Source organism: Hibiscus syriacus, unplaced genomic scaffold, assembly GCF_006381635.1.
Source record: "Hibiscus syriacus cultivar Baekdansim isolate YM2019G1 unplaced genomic scaffold, ASM638163v2 tig00110647_pilon, whole genome shotgun sequence".
NCBI classification, from domain to species: domain Eukaryota; kingdom Viridiplantae; phylum Streptophyta; class Magnoliopsida; order Malvales; family Malvaceae; genus Hibiscus; species Hibiscus syriacus.
The window spans coordinates 212,690-233,658 of NW_024062811.1; the positions used below are offsets into that span (position 1 = coordinate 212,690).

A 20,969-nucleotide genomic window follows, 5' to 3' on the forward strand; every position below is an offset into this window, starting at 1 on the left:
TGGGAGATTGTTGAAAATTGACACACCAAATTGCATCAATTGTCAACATTATGGGTGGCAATTTGGTGGCATTAATGGGGTGGCAAAATTGGTCAAATTTGGCCACCAAATTGTTGAAAATTTTAGATGGTAAAACTATGCAATTAGTCATTGTAATTTAGGGTATTTACAAATTAGTCCTTAAAGCTTCAACTATAAATACCCTAGCTCATTTAACTTCAAAACCATCCCAAAGCATTCTAGCTTTCTTCCAATACTAGAGAGATTTTAGAGAGTTTCTTGAGAGTTGTTTTCTCCTTTTTATCTAGAGAGAATTATCATTGTTTTCTCCTTGGTAGATCGAGAGAGGTTGTAATTCCTATTTTCTCATAGTGAAATTCTTCTACCGTTGCCCGTGGTTTTTACCCTATATTTTTAGGGGTTTTCCACGTAAATTTTGTGTCTCTTTTATCTTCATTTCTATTTTCTCAAATTATCAGTTGCGATTTTGCTCTATCCGATAGCCGTCTTCCGCAACATTGAGTTCAACTCAAACTCAAAACCTTTAAACGTAAGTTTGTCTCAACTCGAAAACTCGAGAGCTAAAAAATATGAAGTTCAACTCGAACTCGAACTCGAAATATATTATTAAAACTCGAATCGAACTCGAAAAAACTCGAACTCAAAAAAAATTCAGAAGCTCAATTGAAGCTCAATACTCAAGCTCGATTGAAGCTCAAGACTCGAGCTCGATTGAAGCTCAAATTTGAGCTCGATTCAAGCTCGAAAGAGTTAATTTTCTTTTACTGAAACTCATCCCCTTTTATACACTCGACTTTACCCCTTATTCAGAACCACCGATGTGGATATCATCTCACATGTCCAACTCAAGTTCAACGTTTTGGAGCATCTGAAGGAAATACATTTTATCTTTCAAGCTAAATATCGTATACTGTGCATCTTCTTCTTCCTCTTCTTCTCTCCCGAAACTCAACAGCTCTGAGTTAATAAATCCTGGTTCCCCTAAATAAATACTCTAGTTATTGCATTGTATTCTTTTTCATGAATAAATATTCTTCTGATTGCAGACATTCAGGCAAAGATATTGCCAGGGGTTACTCACTGGCAGAACCCAAATTATTTTGCATACTATCCTTCCAATAGCAGCGTTGCTGGATTTTTGGGAGAAATGCTTGGTGCTGGTATCAATATTGTTGGATTCAGTTGGATTACATCTCTTGCTGCAACTGAGCTTGAAATGATTGTTTTGGATTGGCTTGCTAAGATGCTTAAGCTACCTGAAGATTTCCTTTCAGCAGGCAAGGACTTGGGATTTCTTTTATTTAAAAAATTCTGATATAGAATGCAATTTTGGGTCGAGGCATTTTCATTGAATTCTTTCTAGCACCACAAGAATGAAAGTGTAAAATATCTCTAAAGTTTATGGAATGAGATCGGTAATTGTGTCGCAGGACAAGGTGGCGGAGTGATTCAGGGCACGGCAAGTGAAGCTGTTCTAGTTGTATTATTGGCTGCCCGTGACAATGTTTTGAGGGTGGTTGGAAAAGATGAGCTTGAAAAGCTTGTAGTTTATGCACCCGATCAAACACATTTTTCCTTGCAAAAAGCCTGCCAGGTATCCATGTGAATTAGGGTCCATCTCTAGTTTTATTTCTTTACTCCTTTATGTGAGATTAATGAGAATCTGATGATGTTCAAATGGTGTACGATTACTTGATCTATGTATATTATTTAGCCACTGTAGTAAATACTCATGTTGTCTGTTTGAGCTAATCGAATCATATATTTACCATTCAATGGCAGATTGCAGGAATCCATCCTGAGAATTGTAGGCTGCTAAAGGCAAACTCTTCTACCAACTATGCACTTTCACCAGAGTTGCTGAGTGAAACAATTTCACATGACCTTACCATTGGTTTCTAACTAATTTTGATTGTTCAACACTTTGGGTAAAGGTATGCCATCTCTACTTGTTTGCATATAGCAACAAAAGTAAAATTTCTGTTCATTACCCTTTGCATTTTGTCTGCATATTGGTTGACAATCTGATTTATGTACATTATGATTGTGGTAATTTCTTTTTAAGTTTCACTAAGATAAATTACTGCAAAGTTTGCTTTCAATTCGTGTAACTACTGACATGAATCTGTATGTGCTGTTTATATATCTGACCCAAGGCCTGCATGCTTCAGTTGGCTAGTTTCAAACTTGTCTGATGTGCGTGGTTTGTGAATTGTTCGACTTATCTGCGCTTCACCTAGTAATTTATTATATTATACTGGTTTTGGATGATTGGGATGCTTCATTGACCAAGGAAATAGCAGAGGTGTATATATGTATGAACTAGCAAAAGTCTCATCAATATGTCATAATAATTCTTGGTTTCGTAAACATGTTTTAGCAAATGCCCTTCATGCTAAATGCTCATATTTCATTGTTACTCCCTTTGACAGGATAGAAGTGCTTTGGTTCAGGCCCTCTCTACAAATCCAGAGTATCTGAAGAATAAGGTTAAGTGTTGTTCTATGTTGAGGGAAGTTTTGATTTCATCCAAATCTGGATAAGCCTTTGGTTACCTTTTTGTAAATTGGTTGTGCACACCAGATATATAAGATACATTTGTTTCAGAATGTGACCGACTCTGAACGAGTCAGGATCCTGTTTCTTATGTACACTCGTAAATCTTCCAAATCAGCGGCAGCTTGTCTGCTGGAGACATGAGGATTGGTGGCTTTCTTAAATTTCAGGAATTTGAAGTTTTCTATTTGAAAATTTGAAGAATAAGAAGTATTATTTCAAATATACAAATTACATATTTCAAAATTAGTATTGTTGGACAATCGTTAGAATAGATCGAAATATTAGTATATCAAAATTTTAAATCAGTGAATTTCATAGAAAATATTCATATGAGAATAAAGAAGAGTAAAATACGAATGTTTTGACACCGATGGTGATTGTATGATATTGATGTTAACCTGTTGACTAGGGTATGATAAAATATGATCCTATCGTTTTAGTTGTATTTGTACATCAAATCTCCATTTACATTATGTCGTCGAGTCAGTTCTTGAAATATTATGTTGGTGAGTCAGTGCTTGAAAGCAATTACGGTGTCGATAGTCATCATTAAGATATGATAAAATCATGTCTAGATCAACAAGTTGTGTATATTTATTTTGCATGTTGATATGTTTATGTATAAGTATGCGAATGATTTATTTAGGAGTCACATAACATCATTTTGCATAATTTGTATGTTACCTTCATGTGCATAACTTAACATCTATCACATAATTGGATAAATATTATCATTAGAAATATATTAAATATTTGTCATTAGATAAATAATTTTTTATTAATTTAAAATAAATATAAAAATATTTGTTCAAAAATATTTTTAACCATTTTCAATTTTTCTATTGTTTGGCTGTTTTTTTCTTATTTTTTATTTTAGTTTTCTATGTTGTAAAGTACTTGTGCAACAAAAAGTTAAAATAAAAATCAACCAAACATGTGTAATCTAACATGTGCTTAATTAAATGAGTTTTTATTTTTCTTTTAGTAATATACAATGTAACAATTGGACTTAGACTGGTTAATTAAAAAAATTAAAATTTGAGGGTAGTTGTATTATAGAACTTTTAATATATTTTTAAAATTTTATAATTATCAATAATGTATTTTTAATATATTTTTAATAATGTAATTTTAAAAAATCTAAAATTAAAATATAACATTTTTTTCGAACTGCTCACGAGCTTTTCGAGTCGAATATTGAGTAGCTCGTTTCGGCTCGTTAAGAACTCGAGTCGAGCTCGAGTCGAGTCCATTCGATCCGAGTATTTATTGAGCCTTGATCGAGTCGATCTCGAGTAGCTCGCGATCTGTCTCGTCTCATTTACAACCCTATAACAGATTAAACGGAACTAATTATAAATATATATATATATATATATTAATAAAATATTGGGGTAAAGTATATTAATAGTTTATCGACTATAGGTTGTTATTTTATTGAGTCTCTTGATTATTAAAAATTATAAAATTATCACTACTACTTTGTTTAGTTCGTCATGTATTAAAAGTTGTAAAATGACCATCTCCACTATTCATATGTTCCAAACTCGTCATTTTTCAAATTGATAATTGTCTGAGATGGACATTAACCTTCAAACTGAGATTTGATAAAATATGATCCTATGACCGTTTGAATTGTATAATCGTTTGAGATTCTGAAATCATATTTTACCATATCTTAATCAGTAGATTAACATTCAATTTAGACAACTGTCAATTTTTAACATGAAAGGAAGTGTTTGAGTGTTTGAAACATATGAATAGTTGGATGATCATTCTTAACTTTTAATAGTCGGAGACTCAAAAAAACAACACCTTATAGTTGGAGGACTATTTGTGTACTTATCCTAAAATATAGTATATTATTATTTTGTTAAAAATATTAGTTTACTTAGTAAAATCAAATCGAAGATGTCGATTTTTTCCCGGTTTAAACCGAGAAACGCAGCCATTTGGGCTCATTGGCAAAGTGAATGCATGCATGTGAAGAGACTTTTGTTCTGCGTTTCATGATTTCGGATCCATTCGACACAAACCAAAACAGCAAAAAAAAAAAAAAAAAAAAAAAAAGGGCAAAAACGGGTCCTAATTAGATGCAGGAATAGAAATTAGAACGGGTAATAGGTTCGTTCCCTTTCTCTTCATTCCTGCCATATTTCTCTTATATATACGTATGATTCTTTTCCTTTTTTTTTTGTTGATAATTTCATTCGTGAGTTATTCTTAAGATCAAGAGCGCAAAATAATGATTTAATGGTGATTTAGCTTCCTCTTAATTCCATCGTCTGTTGTCTAAATATAATTTTGAATTCATTTATTTATAAAAAAATTTAAGCATAAGTTTTTAAAATTCGTTTTGCAGAAAAATAAAAAGGTGCACTGGAACATATATATTTATTAAGGTTGTGATTCTGGTGAATTTGTTTGGGATGATTATGGAAGGGATAGCAAGCAGATCAGAGTTGCGCAAAGAGCTAGAGAGAGAACGCCGTCGTTTAAGGGACCGGGAAAGAAGGCAATCTATGAGCCATGAGGAGAGAGAGAAGGATCTCGCTCGACGCCGAAGAAACTATCAATTGCGGAGACAGAGAGCTGAAACTGCTCGGTTGTACACCCTTCCACCTCCCGTTCAATTTGAAGAAAGCACGAGCATTTCAACAATTCACTCGCCCTTAAGCAATTCTGTTTCAAGCTCAAGTCCTCAGTTTAATGCTGCTGCTGTTGTGGATCCCAATCATGGTCACGATAGACTAATGCTGGATACGAGAAGCTCCCAGAGTTAGCTTCCACTACTTTACTTCTAGCATTAATGGTTGTCATGTCCTGTGTTCTTACTTGTTTCTTGTAATTTACTCAACAGGTTTGGAAATCCCTGCTCGTAAGTTAGCTGTTCTGCCCTGTAAGGTACGCTTGAATCGCATAAAACATCTGGCATGGGCAATAAATGACCATGTTTGTAAAGGGCTTGCAATTGGAGGGATGATGAAGGAAAACGGAATTTCCAATTGTAAGTTTACGGATTCATCTTAGTTTATATTGTTTTAAGGATAGATCATAGATGTTAATTATCTGATTGATGTACATTTGAAACCATTTATAAATGAACTGAAAAATTCCAGATTCCAAATTTATATATATAAAAGATCTGTTATTCAGGTTTAGTATCGAAAAGATTAAGATTAAGCCGTATTAAACGCATCGCTCGGTCAGCAAATCCTATTGTGCAAGAGACTTCTAGTCAAAACCATCAAAACATAACAGAAGGTAAGTGTATATGTATGTTCTTCAGTCTGTACCATGGCATAAAAAAGTTCATTTTTCTGCGGTAAATGTTTTTGATTTCATGATCCATTCTTTTATGTTGCTGAAACGAATAAACTCTGGGGAGAAATTCATTTGAGAAGGCATAGTGTATGTATATTTCACAGTAAAAATAATCTTTGATTTGAAATTGATGATTTAAACAAATTATATCTTTTGATGGTATATCTGATAAACTAGTTGCTTTTATGATGCAATTTAGTCAGTCCAACAGGTGTATTTTCTGGGAAGAATTGAAAACTTTTTGCTATTATGTTTTAGGGTGAACATCTCTGCTGTGCCCCTGACGACAAACAGCCTTTTCAATGATTCATGCACAAATATGTTTCAATTCTTCCCCAGATTCTTTCAGTTGAAGATTTTGTAGGATTATTACACTAGTTAATTCTTTCAGAGACTCTTGCATATAGTTGACATTCTCGTCGCATGTTCTACTGGACTGGTTACATTGGAGCTGTTGGTCTGAAACGGGTGAACTGTTTATTTGAAAACTGATGTCATCCGCAGACAAAGGGTATGCTTTCATTTTTGTGATCCTATAAGACCCTGCGGGTTGGAGAAAAAAGGACAATTGCAGAAGCCGAGGAGCATCACGGATGTAGAGTCGATGAAGAAGGGTGGGTGATGTTTAGAATTTAGTTGCATGAAGATGAGAAGAGCCATCTATCTGGTAGGACTAGATTTTGACATGTCAAGGGAGGGCTGTATCTATGCTAAAATAGCATGTATTTGTTGTCTTGAAATAGGTTCGGTTTTGTACAGTCAATTTCTAATTTCATTCACTTGATTCCTTTAGTCCTCCCTCTCCGCCAAATATATGTCGCATCAAATTCCATGATACAAAGTGATTGAAGAATTCATAATAGTATACAAACTAAAAAGACAATTAACTCATTAGATTATAAAAATATGTATGGTATGGAGTTCCAAAATTGTAATTTATCCTAAATTTCCGTATTTTACCCTGTTCATCACCTTTTTTTTAAATAAATATCATTTACAATGTAAATATATATATTATTACTATGTATTTAAATGATTATATTATTAAATTTTTATAGATATTATCTCTTATGGTTCAAGTATAATATTATAATTTATTTAGTTGTATAGTTCAATACTTTAGAATTATCCCAACTATTTTCATTGAATTAAAGATTAATCCCGAATAATTTTGGGTAAACTACGTCAATGGTCACTAATGTTAGGAAGTGTTTGTTTTTACAACTAATTTTAAAAAGTCACAAATCGGTCACTAACATTATCGTTTGTTACGAAATAGTCACTCGAAGTTAATAGCCGTTAATAGACGTGACGAAAAACACAGTTGGACCGTTATTTACTGAGTTGGATCATTGACCGCCATTTTGACCGGCTCTTCTTCTTCTTCAATCCATTTCCCATCTTCTTCTTCTTCACTTTTCTTCATTTTTCTTCTTTTCCTCCTATCACACACATGTCACAACCCTCACATCCAAAGGCCAAACCAAACATGGAAACTTGCTTCATCATCATCATCACCATTTCTCTACTTCTTGGAGCTCTTTGATTTCCACTACCCCTTTTGATTTCCATGAATAGTTTCTCTTGAACATGAGGGTATTTCACCATGTTTGTCAGATCCAATACAAAACAGCATAATGTATGTATGTTCTGACGTTTAAAAACTCGAAACACAAGATGGAGATTTCCTTTTTCGTTAGTTTCTTTTTTTCCTTCGGGAGTAAAAAACAGAGCAACGTATCAACGTACACCGAGATGTCGTTGTCATTCAATTTCTTTCGGGCTCTTATTAGATGAACCAACACCTTCTCCTCGTCTTCAACGACATTGAGGAACTCATTCCAACTTTTACGAAGCAAAAACCAAGTCACCTTAGGCAAAAAATTAAGTATATTGAATCTTCATGATTTGAAGAACCTATTTTCGAGCATACGATTTGACACGCAAAAGATGGAGGATTTGGCATGTGAGGTTACACCTCAAAAGTCTCCAAGTAGGACCAAAAGAAGCTGAGTTTATGCTATGTCAATTGCAGTTTGTAATCTTGCCCATTACGGTCTGAGCATCGAGGCGGTCGACGATGTAAATGGCGGGGCAAGAAAGAATATTGAGAGTGACCATCAGACTAAGCTTTGTGTGGAGGTTATGGAGGATCGTCTCAAGCTCGAAAAGGTTTCACCTTAACCATAGGATGGTGGAAATAATGGGAATGTTGGGAGGGCCTAGAGGGAGAGTTTGGGATTGTGTTTTGGAGGTGGAGGAGCGGAGGTTAAAAATAGCTCCAAGAAGTAGATAAATGGTGATGATGATGAAACAAGTTTCCATGTTTGGTTTGGCTTTCGGAGGTGAGGGTTGTGTCATGTGTGTGATAAGAGGAAAAAAAGAAAAATGAAGGAAAATGAAGAGAAAGAAAGAAGAAGAAAAGTGAAGAAAAAGATAGGGAATGGGTTGAAGAAGAAAAAAGCCAGTCAAATTGGCGGTCAACGATCCAACTTAGCAGATAATGGTCCAGTTGTGTTTTCCGTCATGCCTATTAACGACTGTTAACGTCAAGTGACCATTTTGAATACCTATCATAACATTAGTGACCGATTTATGACTTTTTAACATTAGTGGTAAAAACGAATACTTATCATAACATTAGTGACCATTGACATAGTTTACCCAAAAGTTTTCTCATTATTCCCCTATTAAAAAAACCCCGTAAAGTACATAACTATTGGGCTTCCGCGTTGTGCCATCCGAAATTTAGGTCTTCGGGTTCCATGAATATATTGGAATTTTATTTCTAATGCAGTAGTAAGCCCTAGTTAGGGCAGCCACTAAATCCAGGCTATAAATTAACAGCAGAACACCTCCTTCCTTAGCAGCAGTAAGCTATTTTTCCTGTTATATTAGTGTGCAACCCCTTTAGTCGATTCGATTTTAGTTGATATGCGTTGGAGAAGTTACATTTTGCTTTAAGTGTTTCATTTTTAATGAAATTCGTATTTGATTTCTTGTTTTTTTATTGATTTTTGTTCAGTCTACTGTGACGTTCGTTTTAAATCCTAATCTGTAAATCGGGGCAAACCTGATTTAGTTTGTATATCCCCATGATAAAGTCACATAAAAACGCTCATTGATGTAAACGGTCCTTCCTCCGGGGAGTTCCTCCGTCGATGGGTTTTCTCATATTCCATCACCTTGTGGAGCGGCGCGCTGCTTTTACCATGTGGGACTTGCCATGAGACGTACATTCCAATTCACTTACTTTTAGATATTTGAAATTCTCACTTTTTAACTTTATCTAAGTTAAAGATGTAAACATTGGTTTAGTTTTACTGATTGTAGTATGAATATGACGGGGGATCAAAAATCCCTTTCACAAAGGTAATGTCATATATAAACTTAGTCGACGTTGATGGTACCCCTTCCGGGGAGTTCCTCCGTCGACGGAAGTCCCATATTCCATCGCCTTGTGGAGCGGCGTTGCTGCTTTTACTTCTTGGGATTGGCCATGAGACTCGTATGGCTTTTTGTTTAATAAATTAAAGTTATTGATTGTGGGCAATGAGGATAGCAATTAAAAATACCATCTTTCGGGACTGAATGGCTTCCAAAGCCTTGCTGTTATTCTGCAATTCTGATGCCCTTCTAAATTACACTTTTTGACTATGTATTCATTTTTAAATTAATTTTTTGAATGCTATTTATTTAATATGATATAAAATAAAAAAAAGGTTTGAATGTAAAATATTGGCATAATGAAATAGTATCTAATGTTTGACAAAATGTATTCATTTTAAAATTAAATTTTGAATGCAATTTTTTTAATATGATATAAAATCATAAAGGTTTGAATGTAAAATAATGGCATGATGAAAAAAATAGTATCTAATGTTTGACAAAAATGATTAACTTTTATTTTGGGGTAAAATGTTTTCTATTTGGATGGAATTTATTAGTTAATTAAACATTAAAAGTTTGCTTGTAATGTGACATATTCATATATAATGTCATGGTAGTAAAAAAATATTTCTAATTTAATTAATTAATAATAATGATTTTTTTTATTAAATTAACAACAATCGAGCCAACTTCCATCCTTTGGAGATTTTATCAAACAAAGCTATTTAAACTAAACTGGAATGATAATTAATTATATATATTTATAAAAATATATTAATCATAATACAAATTAAATTAATTAAATTTATAATATAAACATTGAACTAATTTTATTTTAAATGTTTATATGTTTTTTAAATACTTTGAGTTTATTTAAATATTTTTTTTTTTTATATTAAAAATAATATTTAAAATATAATAATTTGTATGAATTAATTGAACAGGTATTCCACATTTGATGAGCTTGCGCCTTGCACTGAAGCATCTGTAAGCGAAGTAGGAAACAAAGGATTGATAGCTTAATTTGATCGAGAAGTTGTAGGAGCATAAGGAGCCATACAGAACGGAGTTTCTATAACAAAGTGGCCGCCTTGGTCACTCAAAGAGTAAACTACATGGTTCACCAGACCTATAACAAAGGGACCAAAGAGTAAACTACATAAATTATCATGCATTTTTTTTCTTAATGAAGAATTTTAGAATGATTCAACTTCCTTAATGAAGTCTACATCTACTACCTTAGCTTCCTAACTAAGGATTTCAACAAATTTACTAATTTGTTCAAACCTTTTAGGACAAGGTGTAACCTTACACAACACTAAAACTTATACCCTAAAGAAGTAAATACAAATGAGCAAACTTTGAATATCCTCACAAAGATAGAATGTTTGCAAATTGAAGCTCACACAGATAGAATGAAAAATACAATGAATGCAATAGTGTTCTATGTAAGAAAGACAATGGAATACAAATTTGGCTCTACTTGCTCTTTGATTGTTGGAATAGCTTTTTTTTTCTTTTCTTGGTTGTTTGAAGACCCCTTTTATATGCTCTCATTGATTTCTAGTCTTTTGTGGTTGTCGGAGAGAGTTTAGAGCCGTTTGAAGCATTAATTTCGTGCATTGAATACAAACATGCATAGAGGTTTTGAAACCCTCATTTAAAAAATCTTATCATTGAACAGGGGGTTTCAAAACCTTTAGGTCAGTTTTGGCTACTACCTCAAGGGTTTCGAAACCATACTAAAAAACCTAAAAAATTGACCTTGTTTCATATTTAAACAATATTTTAAAACTTTATAAATTTCAAAAATTTATTTTTGACATTTTGATTCTCAAAAATTATTTTTACACACTTAATTTTTTTAATCAAATAAGATATTAATTTGATAAAATTTTCAATTTAGTCATTTGTTATATCAAAATCATTTAATTACATTTATCAATCTTCCCTTTTTGATATAACAAAACTATTTTGTAAAAATTTGTCAATAATAAATTTGAAAGACATCAAAATTATTTCCAAGTGAGATTTTTCATTTTCTTCTTCCTTTAACAAAGAATTTAAGAGTATATGTTTGAAAGTATGGAAAAATGAATTTTTTAATGAAACCAATTTTGACTAGAATTTTCTCCCTCTTTTTGTTAAATCAAAATCATCTAGCTATATGAGAGAAGCCAAGATTAGAGCATAATGACGAATAACCTCAAATGAACCAATAATAATAATAAATGATCAAAAATAGATTAAGCCAAAAATAACCAACGCATTCAAATGAACTATACAAATATCCATCAAATTATGCATCAATATCCAACAAAATATGCAAATAGTATCAAATGAGTAAAATATCCATCATAAAGTATCAAAACATCCTAAAAGTCCAATAAATGATGCAAATGATCAATCCTCAATATCCGTATGAGAAGAGAAAGATGAACCCGAAGAAGAAAATGAGTCAGGAAAGCGATCCTCCAAAGCATCAATGTGAGCTCCCATGACATCAAAGCAACTATTGACGTGATGAAGAACCTCATCAAAACGAGTGACCATGTAGTCGTAAAGAGAGTCTAATGTGACGGGAGGACGAGAAGGAACGACATCGACGGGTGCATCATTATCATGAGCAATAGGATCATCAACTATATGAGCGTTATCATTAACTTTGACCCAATTTCTATTTCAAATTTAAATCCTATTTTCTTAACGGATGTATAGTCAAGCTTGCTCGAAAGGGAACGAGAGGATCAAAAGAGATATTAATGGAATGAGTGCAAAAATTGTGACTCAAGATGCAAGCGTAAGGCAATGAGACGAAAGAGTTTGGTCCTTTTGATATAGTGTTCACTAAGTTAAGGAAGATAATTTTGGCAATGTTCGAACATTTCTTGGTACGAAAGTGATGTAGCCACCAATAATCCAAGTTGCGCATAGGGGTGGTGCGACCACCCGAAGGGCGAAGGAACTAAGTGATAAAGAGTTGTAAAAGACATTCCTCAAATGGAAAAAAGTGAGATTATCATTATGAATATCTTCAAAGGGGACAATGTCATTTTCATTAAAAGGTCCCTCAAAATGAATTCATAAATCTCTAGTTATGGATTTAGGAGTAAGTTCAATTTTGACACCCATGATATAAGACGCAAAAAAAAAAAAAAGATTTTGTCAGAAGAAATTTCCTTACGAAATTTAGCATTATAAAAAAATGCTCGAACAATATGAGGATGAATTGGTTGCTCAATCGAGAGAAAATGAGTCCATTTCCAATCAAGAAGGGTACGATAAATACTTAATTCATATTCACTCGAGCTAAGAAAATTGAAATCAAAATTACTTTTGGGACGTATAGGACGAGTGATAAAATGTTCGAGATAATGAGAAAGAGCGTTGAGATTAAGAAAACATAAACTTTCAAAAGTCAGAGTATTGGAAGCTTGATCGGTTCTAGCACATTTCATAGGAAGTTTAGGCGTCATTGAAAGAAAGAAAAAATTTAAAAGAAATTTTTGTTGGGGAATTTCTACGAAAACTTTGTGGGCAATGAGGAATTTTGGGTTTCTAAATAAAATGGATGAATCGGTAAACCTCCTGTATAAAAAAATATGCATATATAACTACAATAATTAATCCAATTTCAACATTTGTAATCAATATTTATACAAAAATAAAGAAATTTGAAAAACCCTAACTAGGAAAAACTTTGGGTTTAGAGAGATTTACCAATGAGAGAACAAATGAGAAGAAAAAGGGAGAAATGAGTGATGACCCGAGTGAGGCCAGCGACTGGCAGACGAAGTTGGAAGACCACAACGACGATTAGATGATTTATGGTGAAGGGTTTTGGGTTTCAAACGAACAGTTTAAAAATATAGAATTGGGGGGTTTGGGATTTAAAAGCATGATGGTATTGAAATTTAAATAGGGTTTCGAAACCTTTAGCCCATGAAAACATTTTGCCTGAGGGATTTTGAAGCCACAAGGAGGGGTTTCGAAACCTTTAGCCCAAAAAGCATTCTGCCATACTGGTTTCGAAACCTCATGGAGAGGGTTTTAAAACCTCTACTCATACAGACTAAAATTGATCAATTTTGATCAAGAGATTCATATGGAATAAGAGTATATCATGCATGATTATTATAAGGACTTTAGAATCATGCTAAGATGTGATTAATAATGTATGACAAGAATTTAAAAATGATTTCTAATGACATTATTAGGAAAATTTTATTTTGGCATACTTAATCAAATTTGAGATGTCCAAAATTTGTCCAATGATCATGAAATCACATGCATGTCCCCCTTAATTTATGCATTGGATAACCAATTATAATTACTCAAGCATCTATAAGAACCAATACTAAGCCAAAAGATCATTTAAAAGCATAAAATTCAAAATTTTAGACTAATGCCTAGGGAATGCTAGAAAGTTTTAACTCTCTTTTAGGTGTCCAAAATCTTTATTTACCTAAAGGCTTAGTTAAAATATCAACTATTTGATGCAAAGTATCAACATATTCCAGAATTACATCTTACTTAATGACATGATCTCTAATGAAATGATGTATAATTTCAATGTGTTTAGTTCTAGAGTGTTGGATGGGATTATTAGTGAGACAAATTGCACTAGTATTGTCACACTTAATTGGAATGGTACCAACATCAATTCCATAGTCTAAAAGTTGTTGTTTCATCCATAAAACTTGTGCACAACAACTACCGGCTGAAATATATTCATTCTTGGTGGTTGATAATGCAACACTATTTTGTTTCTTAGAAAACCATGAAATTACCATATTTCCTAGGAATTGACATGTATCGAAGGTTTTTTTAAATCTAATTTGTAACCTCCAAAATCTGCATCCGAGAAGGCATGCAGGCTAAAGTTTGAATTTATAGGATACCAGCGTCCTAAACTTGGAGTGTCTCTAAGGTATCTAAAGATTCTCTTAATGGCATGTAAATGAGATTCCTTGTGACAAAATTGATATCTAGCAAACAAGCATACACTAAACATAATATTCGGTTTACTTGCGGTAAGATAAAACAAATAATCAATCATTGACCTATATAATTTAACATATACACTTTTACCTTCATCATCATTGTCAATCTTTAAGCTTTGTTAAAGTGCTCATAGGAGTGGTTTGAGGTTTAACATTCTCCAAGCCAAACTTCTTGAGCATATCCCTTATATATTTAGCTTGATTGATGAAGATTCCATCCTTTATTTGCTTGATTTGGAGTCCTAAGAAAAATGAGAGCTACCACATCATGCTCATATCAAATTCACCTTGCATCAACTTAGAGAATTCTTGGCAAATAATATCATTAGTAGCACCAAATATAATATCATCAACATAAATTTGTACTACTAACATGTCATTCTCTTTTTCTTTTAATAAAAAGTGTAGTATCAATATTCCCTTTAGAAAAACCTTTTTCAATTAAAAATTTTGACAATATTTTATATCAAGCTCTAGGAGCTTGTTTCAAACCATATAAAGCTTTTGAAAGTTTGAAAACGTGGTTAAGAAATTTTGAATTTTCAAAATCGAGAGGTTTTTCAACATACATTTATTCATTAATAAAGCCATTTAGAAAAACACTTTTAACATTTATTTGATAAAGCTTAAAATTATTAAAACATGCAAAAGCATGTAATAATCTAATGGCTTCCATTCTAGCTATGAGAGCATATATTTCATCAAAATCAATTCCCTCTTCTTGAGTGTAACCTTGAGCAACTAGTCTAGCTTTATTTCTTACTATGTTACCACTCTCATCTAGTTTTTTTTTTCTATAAACCCATTTAGTACCTATAGCATATTTATTACAAGGCCTTTCACTAATGTCCATACTTTACTTCTCTCAATTTGATTTAACTTTTCTTGCATAGCCATAATCCAATGTTCATCATTTAATGCTTCTTTAACATTCTTAGGTTTTATGCATGAGATAAATGCATCATAATTATGCATGAGATAAATGCAACATAATTACAAATATTCTTAAGATAAAATCTAGTGGTTACTCCATTGGATGGATCACCCAAAAATTTTAGCATCTTTGGCATAGTTGTACTCCCTTGGGCATGAGATCTCCTTTTCTTCTAGAGTTAGATTCTTGAGGGCATCTTGAGTTTCCTCATTCTTTATTTCGTTCAATGATGATTCACCAACTTCATTTGAATTTAAGGTGCCTATATCATCATCAACACAAAAATCCTTCATCGGAAGAGGATTATCATCGAAAACATGTATGAAATTTTCTACCACTAGAATTCTTTTATTAAAGACTCGATAAGCTTTAGAATTTAAATAATAACCAAGAAAAATTCCTTCATCACTTTTTGCATCGAATTTTCCAAGATTATCTTTTCCATTATTTAAAACAAAACAATTGTATCCAAAAGGATGAAAATAAGTAATGTTAGGCTTTATATTTTTTTAAAGTTCATATGGAGTTTTCTTTAAAATAAGTCTAATTATTAATCTAATAATCACATAACAATAAATATTTATGGTTTCTGCCCAAAAATACTTTGACAAATTGTTTTCACAAAGCATGATCCTGGTCATTTATTCTAAAGTTCTATTTTCCCTCTCAACAACTCCATTTTGTTGAGGGGTTCTAGGGACTGAAAAATTATGGCCAATTCCATTAGAATTACAAAATTCATCAAAACCAAGATTTTGAAATTTGGTTCCATGGTCACTCCTAACACTTGACATTGAGTAACCTTTTTCATTTTGGTTTATTTTAGAAAAAGTGATGAAATTTTTAAAGCTTCATCTTTTGTACTTAAGAAGTTAACCCAAGTAAATCTAGAATAATCATCTACCAAGACAAATGCATATTGTTTTGTACCTAAGCTAGTAGTTCTAATAGGCCCAAAAAGATCTATATGAATCAATTGTAATAATCTATTAGTTGATACATCATTAATAGGTTTAAAAGAAGATCTTTTGTGTTTTTCCTTAGAACATACATCACAAATCTTATCTAGATCAAACTTTATCTTAGGCAAACCTCTTACTAGATTACTGTAAACAAGTTTTTGTAAAACACTCATGCTAGCATGTCCAAGTTTTCTATTCATAACTAGCAATCATGCTCATCCTTAGCAACCGAGCATACATTAGAAATATCAATATTATCTAAATGCACCATATGGATATTTCCTATCCTATGACCAACAAACATAATTTTATTAGATGAAATGTCTATAATTTGCAACCATTAGACTCAAATAAGACATTGTATCCCTTATTACATAATTGACTAATACTATGTAGATTATACTTCAACACATTCACATACAAAACATTTTAAATAAGAATGGAAGAGTTGTTACCAATAGAACCAATTCATTTAATGTGACCTTTTGAGTTGTCACCAAAGGTTACTACTCCTCCATTTTTAGCTTTAAGCTCCAAGAACCGACTCTTATCGCCGATCATGTGTCTTGAGCATCCACTATCAAGGTACCATGAATTTGAAATTTTTCTTTGTGCCTTGTAGCAATGCTCCACCTAAAAACATATATTAAGTTTTGATTTTTGGTACCCAAATTCTTTTGAGTCCATTAACTTGTCCTCTTGGGTATCCATTTTTCAAGGGACATCCTTATCATTACTAGCAATGAGTCATTTGAGGACCCATATACTTCTAATAACTTTTCTATATGAGGTTCTTTGGGGACCTCCATGTTTGTAATAATTAAAGCTATTTTTATCATAGTTGGGTTTTGCATGTTCACATTTTTCAAATCTTTTTGTCCCAACATAGTCGAAAGAAGCTTTAAGATCATCAAGTTTCTTTTGATGAACATCATGAACTATTGAAAGTAAGTTATGCAAGTCTTATTTTTCTTTTCAAACTCTTTAAGTTTGACTTGCATATATTTGAATTGACTATCAAGTTCAAGATTAGTCTTAGAAAGTAAAGCATTTTCATCTTTCAATTTTGAAACATTTTTCTCGTGCTTAGAAATGATGCTCTCATATTCTAAGGCTAATTCATCATAAGCCTCCTGTAATTCATCAAAAGAATAATTAATTAAAATAGATGAATTAGAGGTTACCTTGGAATCATCTTTTATGGCCATGAGACACAAGTTGGCTACTTTCTCCTCTTCATCATTGGAGGACTCATCATCACTCCATGTAGCTACATGTGCCTTGTATTTCTTCTTGGAGGATCCTTTCTTCTTCAATTGTGGGCATTCAAACTTTATATGCCCCGGTTTTTTGCACTCATAGAAAATAATAGGATCATTCTCCTTTGATTCATTTTTGAAGCCATCGTTTATTTGGAATATCCTTCCTTTGTTGGACCTCATGAACCTCTTAAATCTTTTGGAAAACATTGCCATTTTTTCATATTCATCATCTTTATTTGAATCACTTTATTTTTTTTAGTAGACTTGAGAGCAACACCAACATTTCTCTTCTTTTCAATTTCATTCTTTTCTCCATCTTATTTTTTCTTCTTCTTCTTTCACCATTATCTAATGAGTAAGCAAAAATCCAATGAGCTCATCTAGATTGAGGTTCTTTAGGTTCATTTCTCTAACAATAGCGGTCTTCTTTGATTGCCATGACTTGGGAAGACTATAAATCATCTTCTTAACAAGCTTCGCATTAAGAATGACTTCTCCAAATCCTTTGAGATCATTGACGATAACTGAAAATGGATTGGTAATGCTTTTAATATCCTCATCTGGTCTCATCTTGAAGTTTTCATAATTATGATTGAGAAGATTAATCTTAGTTTCTCTTACCTTATTTGATCCTTCATGAGTAACATCAAGTTTGTCCCAAATCTCCTTGGCATTGGAACAAGATGAAACTCTCGCATATTCATCGGGGTCAAGTGCACAAAATTGAATGTGGATTGCCTTTCTATTGAGTTGGAATAATTTCCTTTCTTCTTCACTTCATTCCATTATAGCTTTATTTAAAGTAGAATGTTCACTCAATATGAGCCCCAGGCTCCCAAATCATTTACTTATATGAAAAGTATCATCATATTCTTCCAATAGGCATAGTTGACTCCATTTAAGTAATGAGGCTTGTTGATAGATTAAGAATCATTAATGACGTCAAAGCTTGATGTAGTGACCATGGATGACTTGTTTGATGACTTGACTCTTCTAGGATCTTCTCAAGAGGTGGTAAAACCTTCCAATGAATTTAGCTTTGATACCAATTTTGAGTTAATCGATCAAGGAAAAAGGCCAAGAGGGGTTGAATTGGCAAATTAAAAAATTGTTGAAAGCTTTTGATAAAAGTAAGAAATTAACACAAGGATTTTAGAGTGGTTCAACTTCCTTAATGATGTCTACATCTATTACCTTAGCTTCCTTACTAAGAATTTCAACAAATTCACTAATTTTTTCTAACCTTTTAGGACAAGGTGTAACCATACACAACACTAAGATTTATGCCCCAAAGTCTTAAGTGTTCAATCCTTCCTAAGAAGTAAATACAATTGAGAAAACTTTGAATATCCTCACAAAGATAGAATGTTTGCAAATTGAAGCTCTCACATTCACTCAAGAACATTAGAATGAAAAATACAATGAATGCAATAGTGTTCTATGTAAGAAAGACACAATGAAATACAAATTTGGCTCTACTTACTCTTTGATTATGGAATAGTTTTATTTTATTTTCTTGGCTATTTGAAGACCCTTTTTATATGCCCTCATTAATTTCTAGTCATTTGTGGTTGTTGGAGGGAGTTTGGAACTATTTGAAGCATTAATTTCGCACATTGAATGGAAACTTGCACAAAGGTTTCAAAATCACCTAGGGGTTTTGAAACCCTCATTTAAAAATTCTCACAATTGAACGGGGGTTTCAAAACCTATGAGGGGGTTTCAAAACCATTAGGTAAATCTTGGCTACTACCTTGGGGGTTTTGGAACTACTTAATTGGGGTTTCAAAACCATACTCAAAAACCTCAAAAATTGACATTGTTTCATATTCAAACAATATTTTAAAACTTTATAAATTTCAAAAACATTTTTAAATTTTTTTGACTTTTTTATTCTCAAAAATATTTTTACACATTTAATTTTTTTAATCAAATAAGATATTATTTTTATTAAAATTTCAATTTAGTCATTTGTTATATAAAAATCATTTAATTACATCTAGCAATTTGTTTATTAGCTTTTATTTCTAGTTATGTATATATGTTCACTTACTATTTTTGTTTTAATTTTCATGTACATATTCTCATTTTTTGCTTGATACATCTCAAATTTTGTATTAGCTCGATTCCCTGACTATTTAGTTTAGCCTTAATTTTAGTTTACTTGACTTAGATTCGAAATTATTAGCTTTCCTTTTATTATGTAATCACTTTGAATAATTAGGGAATTTTTAAATAGTTTCTGCTAATGATAGGGGTTCTAGTTTAATTATTCGATTAAACTATTAAAATTTATTTAGGATTAACATTTAGAGCCTTAATTTTAGATTTGAGTTCTTTAAATAACTAATTTATTCTTGACTTAAATGAAGCCTTAATTTTAAGTTTAGTCTTTTGTAAATTTTTAATTAGTTTAATTATTTGAATAAAGTATTAAAATCTTTAGGTTTAATATTAGAGTCTTAATTTTAGGATTAGTTTTTATTAAGTCCTTTAAAATCCATAATTTGGCACTTTAGTTAGATGAAGCCATAATTAACCCATTAGCATAATTAGGTTTAAAATTGGTTGTTTGATTGCATACTTTGTGTAACACCCCTAACCCATACTCGACCCGAATACGAATCCGATGTGTCACATTGACTTTTCAAAACATTGACTCTTAAAAGTAGGGAAATTTTAACTTTTATTTTTAGTACACGGGTGATACCTTTGGATTAAAGTAACTCATGAAAACTTGCATTAATATTTAAATAATTCATATAAATACAAAAAATATGAGTTTACAAAATAAATTAGAGCATTTCAATTTAAACTTGTATTACATGCCAACATATTACAAATTTACAAGAAAACCTACATTTAAATTGTCTTGATCTGATCTTCGCTGGAGTATGATGTCCTCAACTAGCTTCAACTATCTGATGGCTTCAAACCTATGTATGAAACAATCACACGCTAAGCTGATACTTAGTAAGGCAAGTACAAGCTAAAAAAAACTTTATAAACGAAATCTTTATTCATTCTATAGAAACCTTTCATAAGGGATTCAAATTGTTTTCATAACAAAATTGTATACTCTTATACATTGTTCGATTTATATATCTTTGTTTTCAAATGCCCAATGTATACTACTGAGAACTCTAGGTATTTGAGTACATTGAGGTTGTGCACTAATGATGTCACCATAGCTCACATAATTGCACCGAAGTGCCACATATTTGTCCCGAATGACCACATATTTTTTTCCCGAAGAACCACATAGTTTTGCCCCGAAGGACCACATAGAACCCTCGACTCTCGGCATGCCAACTATATTTCTAATCATCAAACATATACCTTGGGATTTTAACCACATAATTATTCATCATTTTTTTATTCAAAGTATATCTTGTTCACATAGACACTTTCACATCGAATAATTTCGTATACACATATCCACATACCACATTCGCATAATCATGTACAAATAACCATTAAAACATAAATTAATTAATATAACTTGAATAAAACA

At 32.1% G+C, this 20,969-nt stretch overlaps 1 protein-coding gene and 1 pseudogene across 1 annotated transcript; both read left to right on the forward strand.

Annotated features, from left to right (window-relative positions):
* The first annotated feature begins 4,913 nt into the window (after positions 1-4,913).
* On the forward strand, positions 4,914-6,319 carry LOC120137078. Its single transcript, XM_039152934.1, has 4 exons — positions 4,914-5,358; positions 5,441-5,587; positions 5,737-5,844; positions 6,163-6,319. The coding sequence occupies exons 1-4, from the start codon at positions 5,010-5,012 to the stop codon at positions 6,165-6,167; spliced, it is 609 nt and encodes a 202-aa protein (XP_039008865.1). The 5' UTR covers positions 4,914-5,009; the 3' UTR covers positions 6,168-6,319.
* A 3,132-nt stretch (positions 6,320-9,451) lies between these two features.
* LOC120137110 lies at positions 9,452-9,538 on the forward strand (annotated as a pseudogene).
* Positions 9,539-20,969: the final 11,431 nt, after the last annotated feature.

Coding starts and splice junctions, on each gene's coding strand:
- LOC120137078 (XM_039152934.1), top strand. CDS start 5,010: ATGATTATGGAAGGGATAGCAAGCAGATCAGAGTTGCGCAAAGAGCTA. Junction 5,359..5,440: donor GGATACGAGAAGCTCCCAGA/GTTAGCTTCCAC, acceptor TTTACTCAACAG/GTTTGGAAATCCCTGCTCGT. Junction 5,588..5,736: donor GGAAAACGGAATTTCCAATT/GTAAGTTTACGG, acceptor TCTGTTATTCAG/GTTTAGTATCGAAAAGATTA.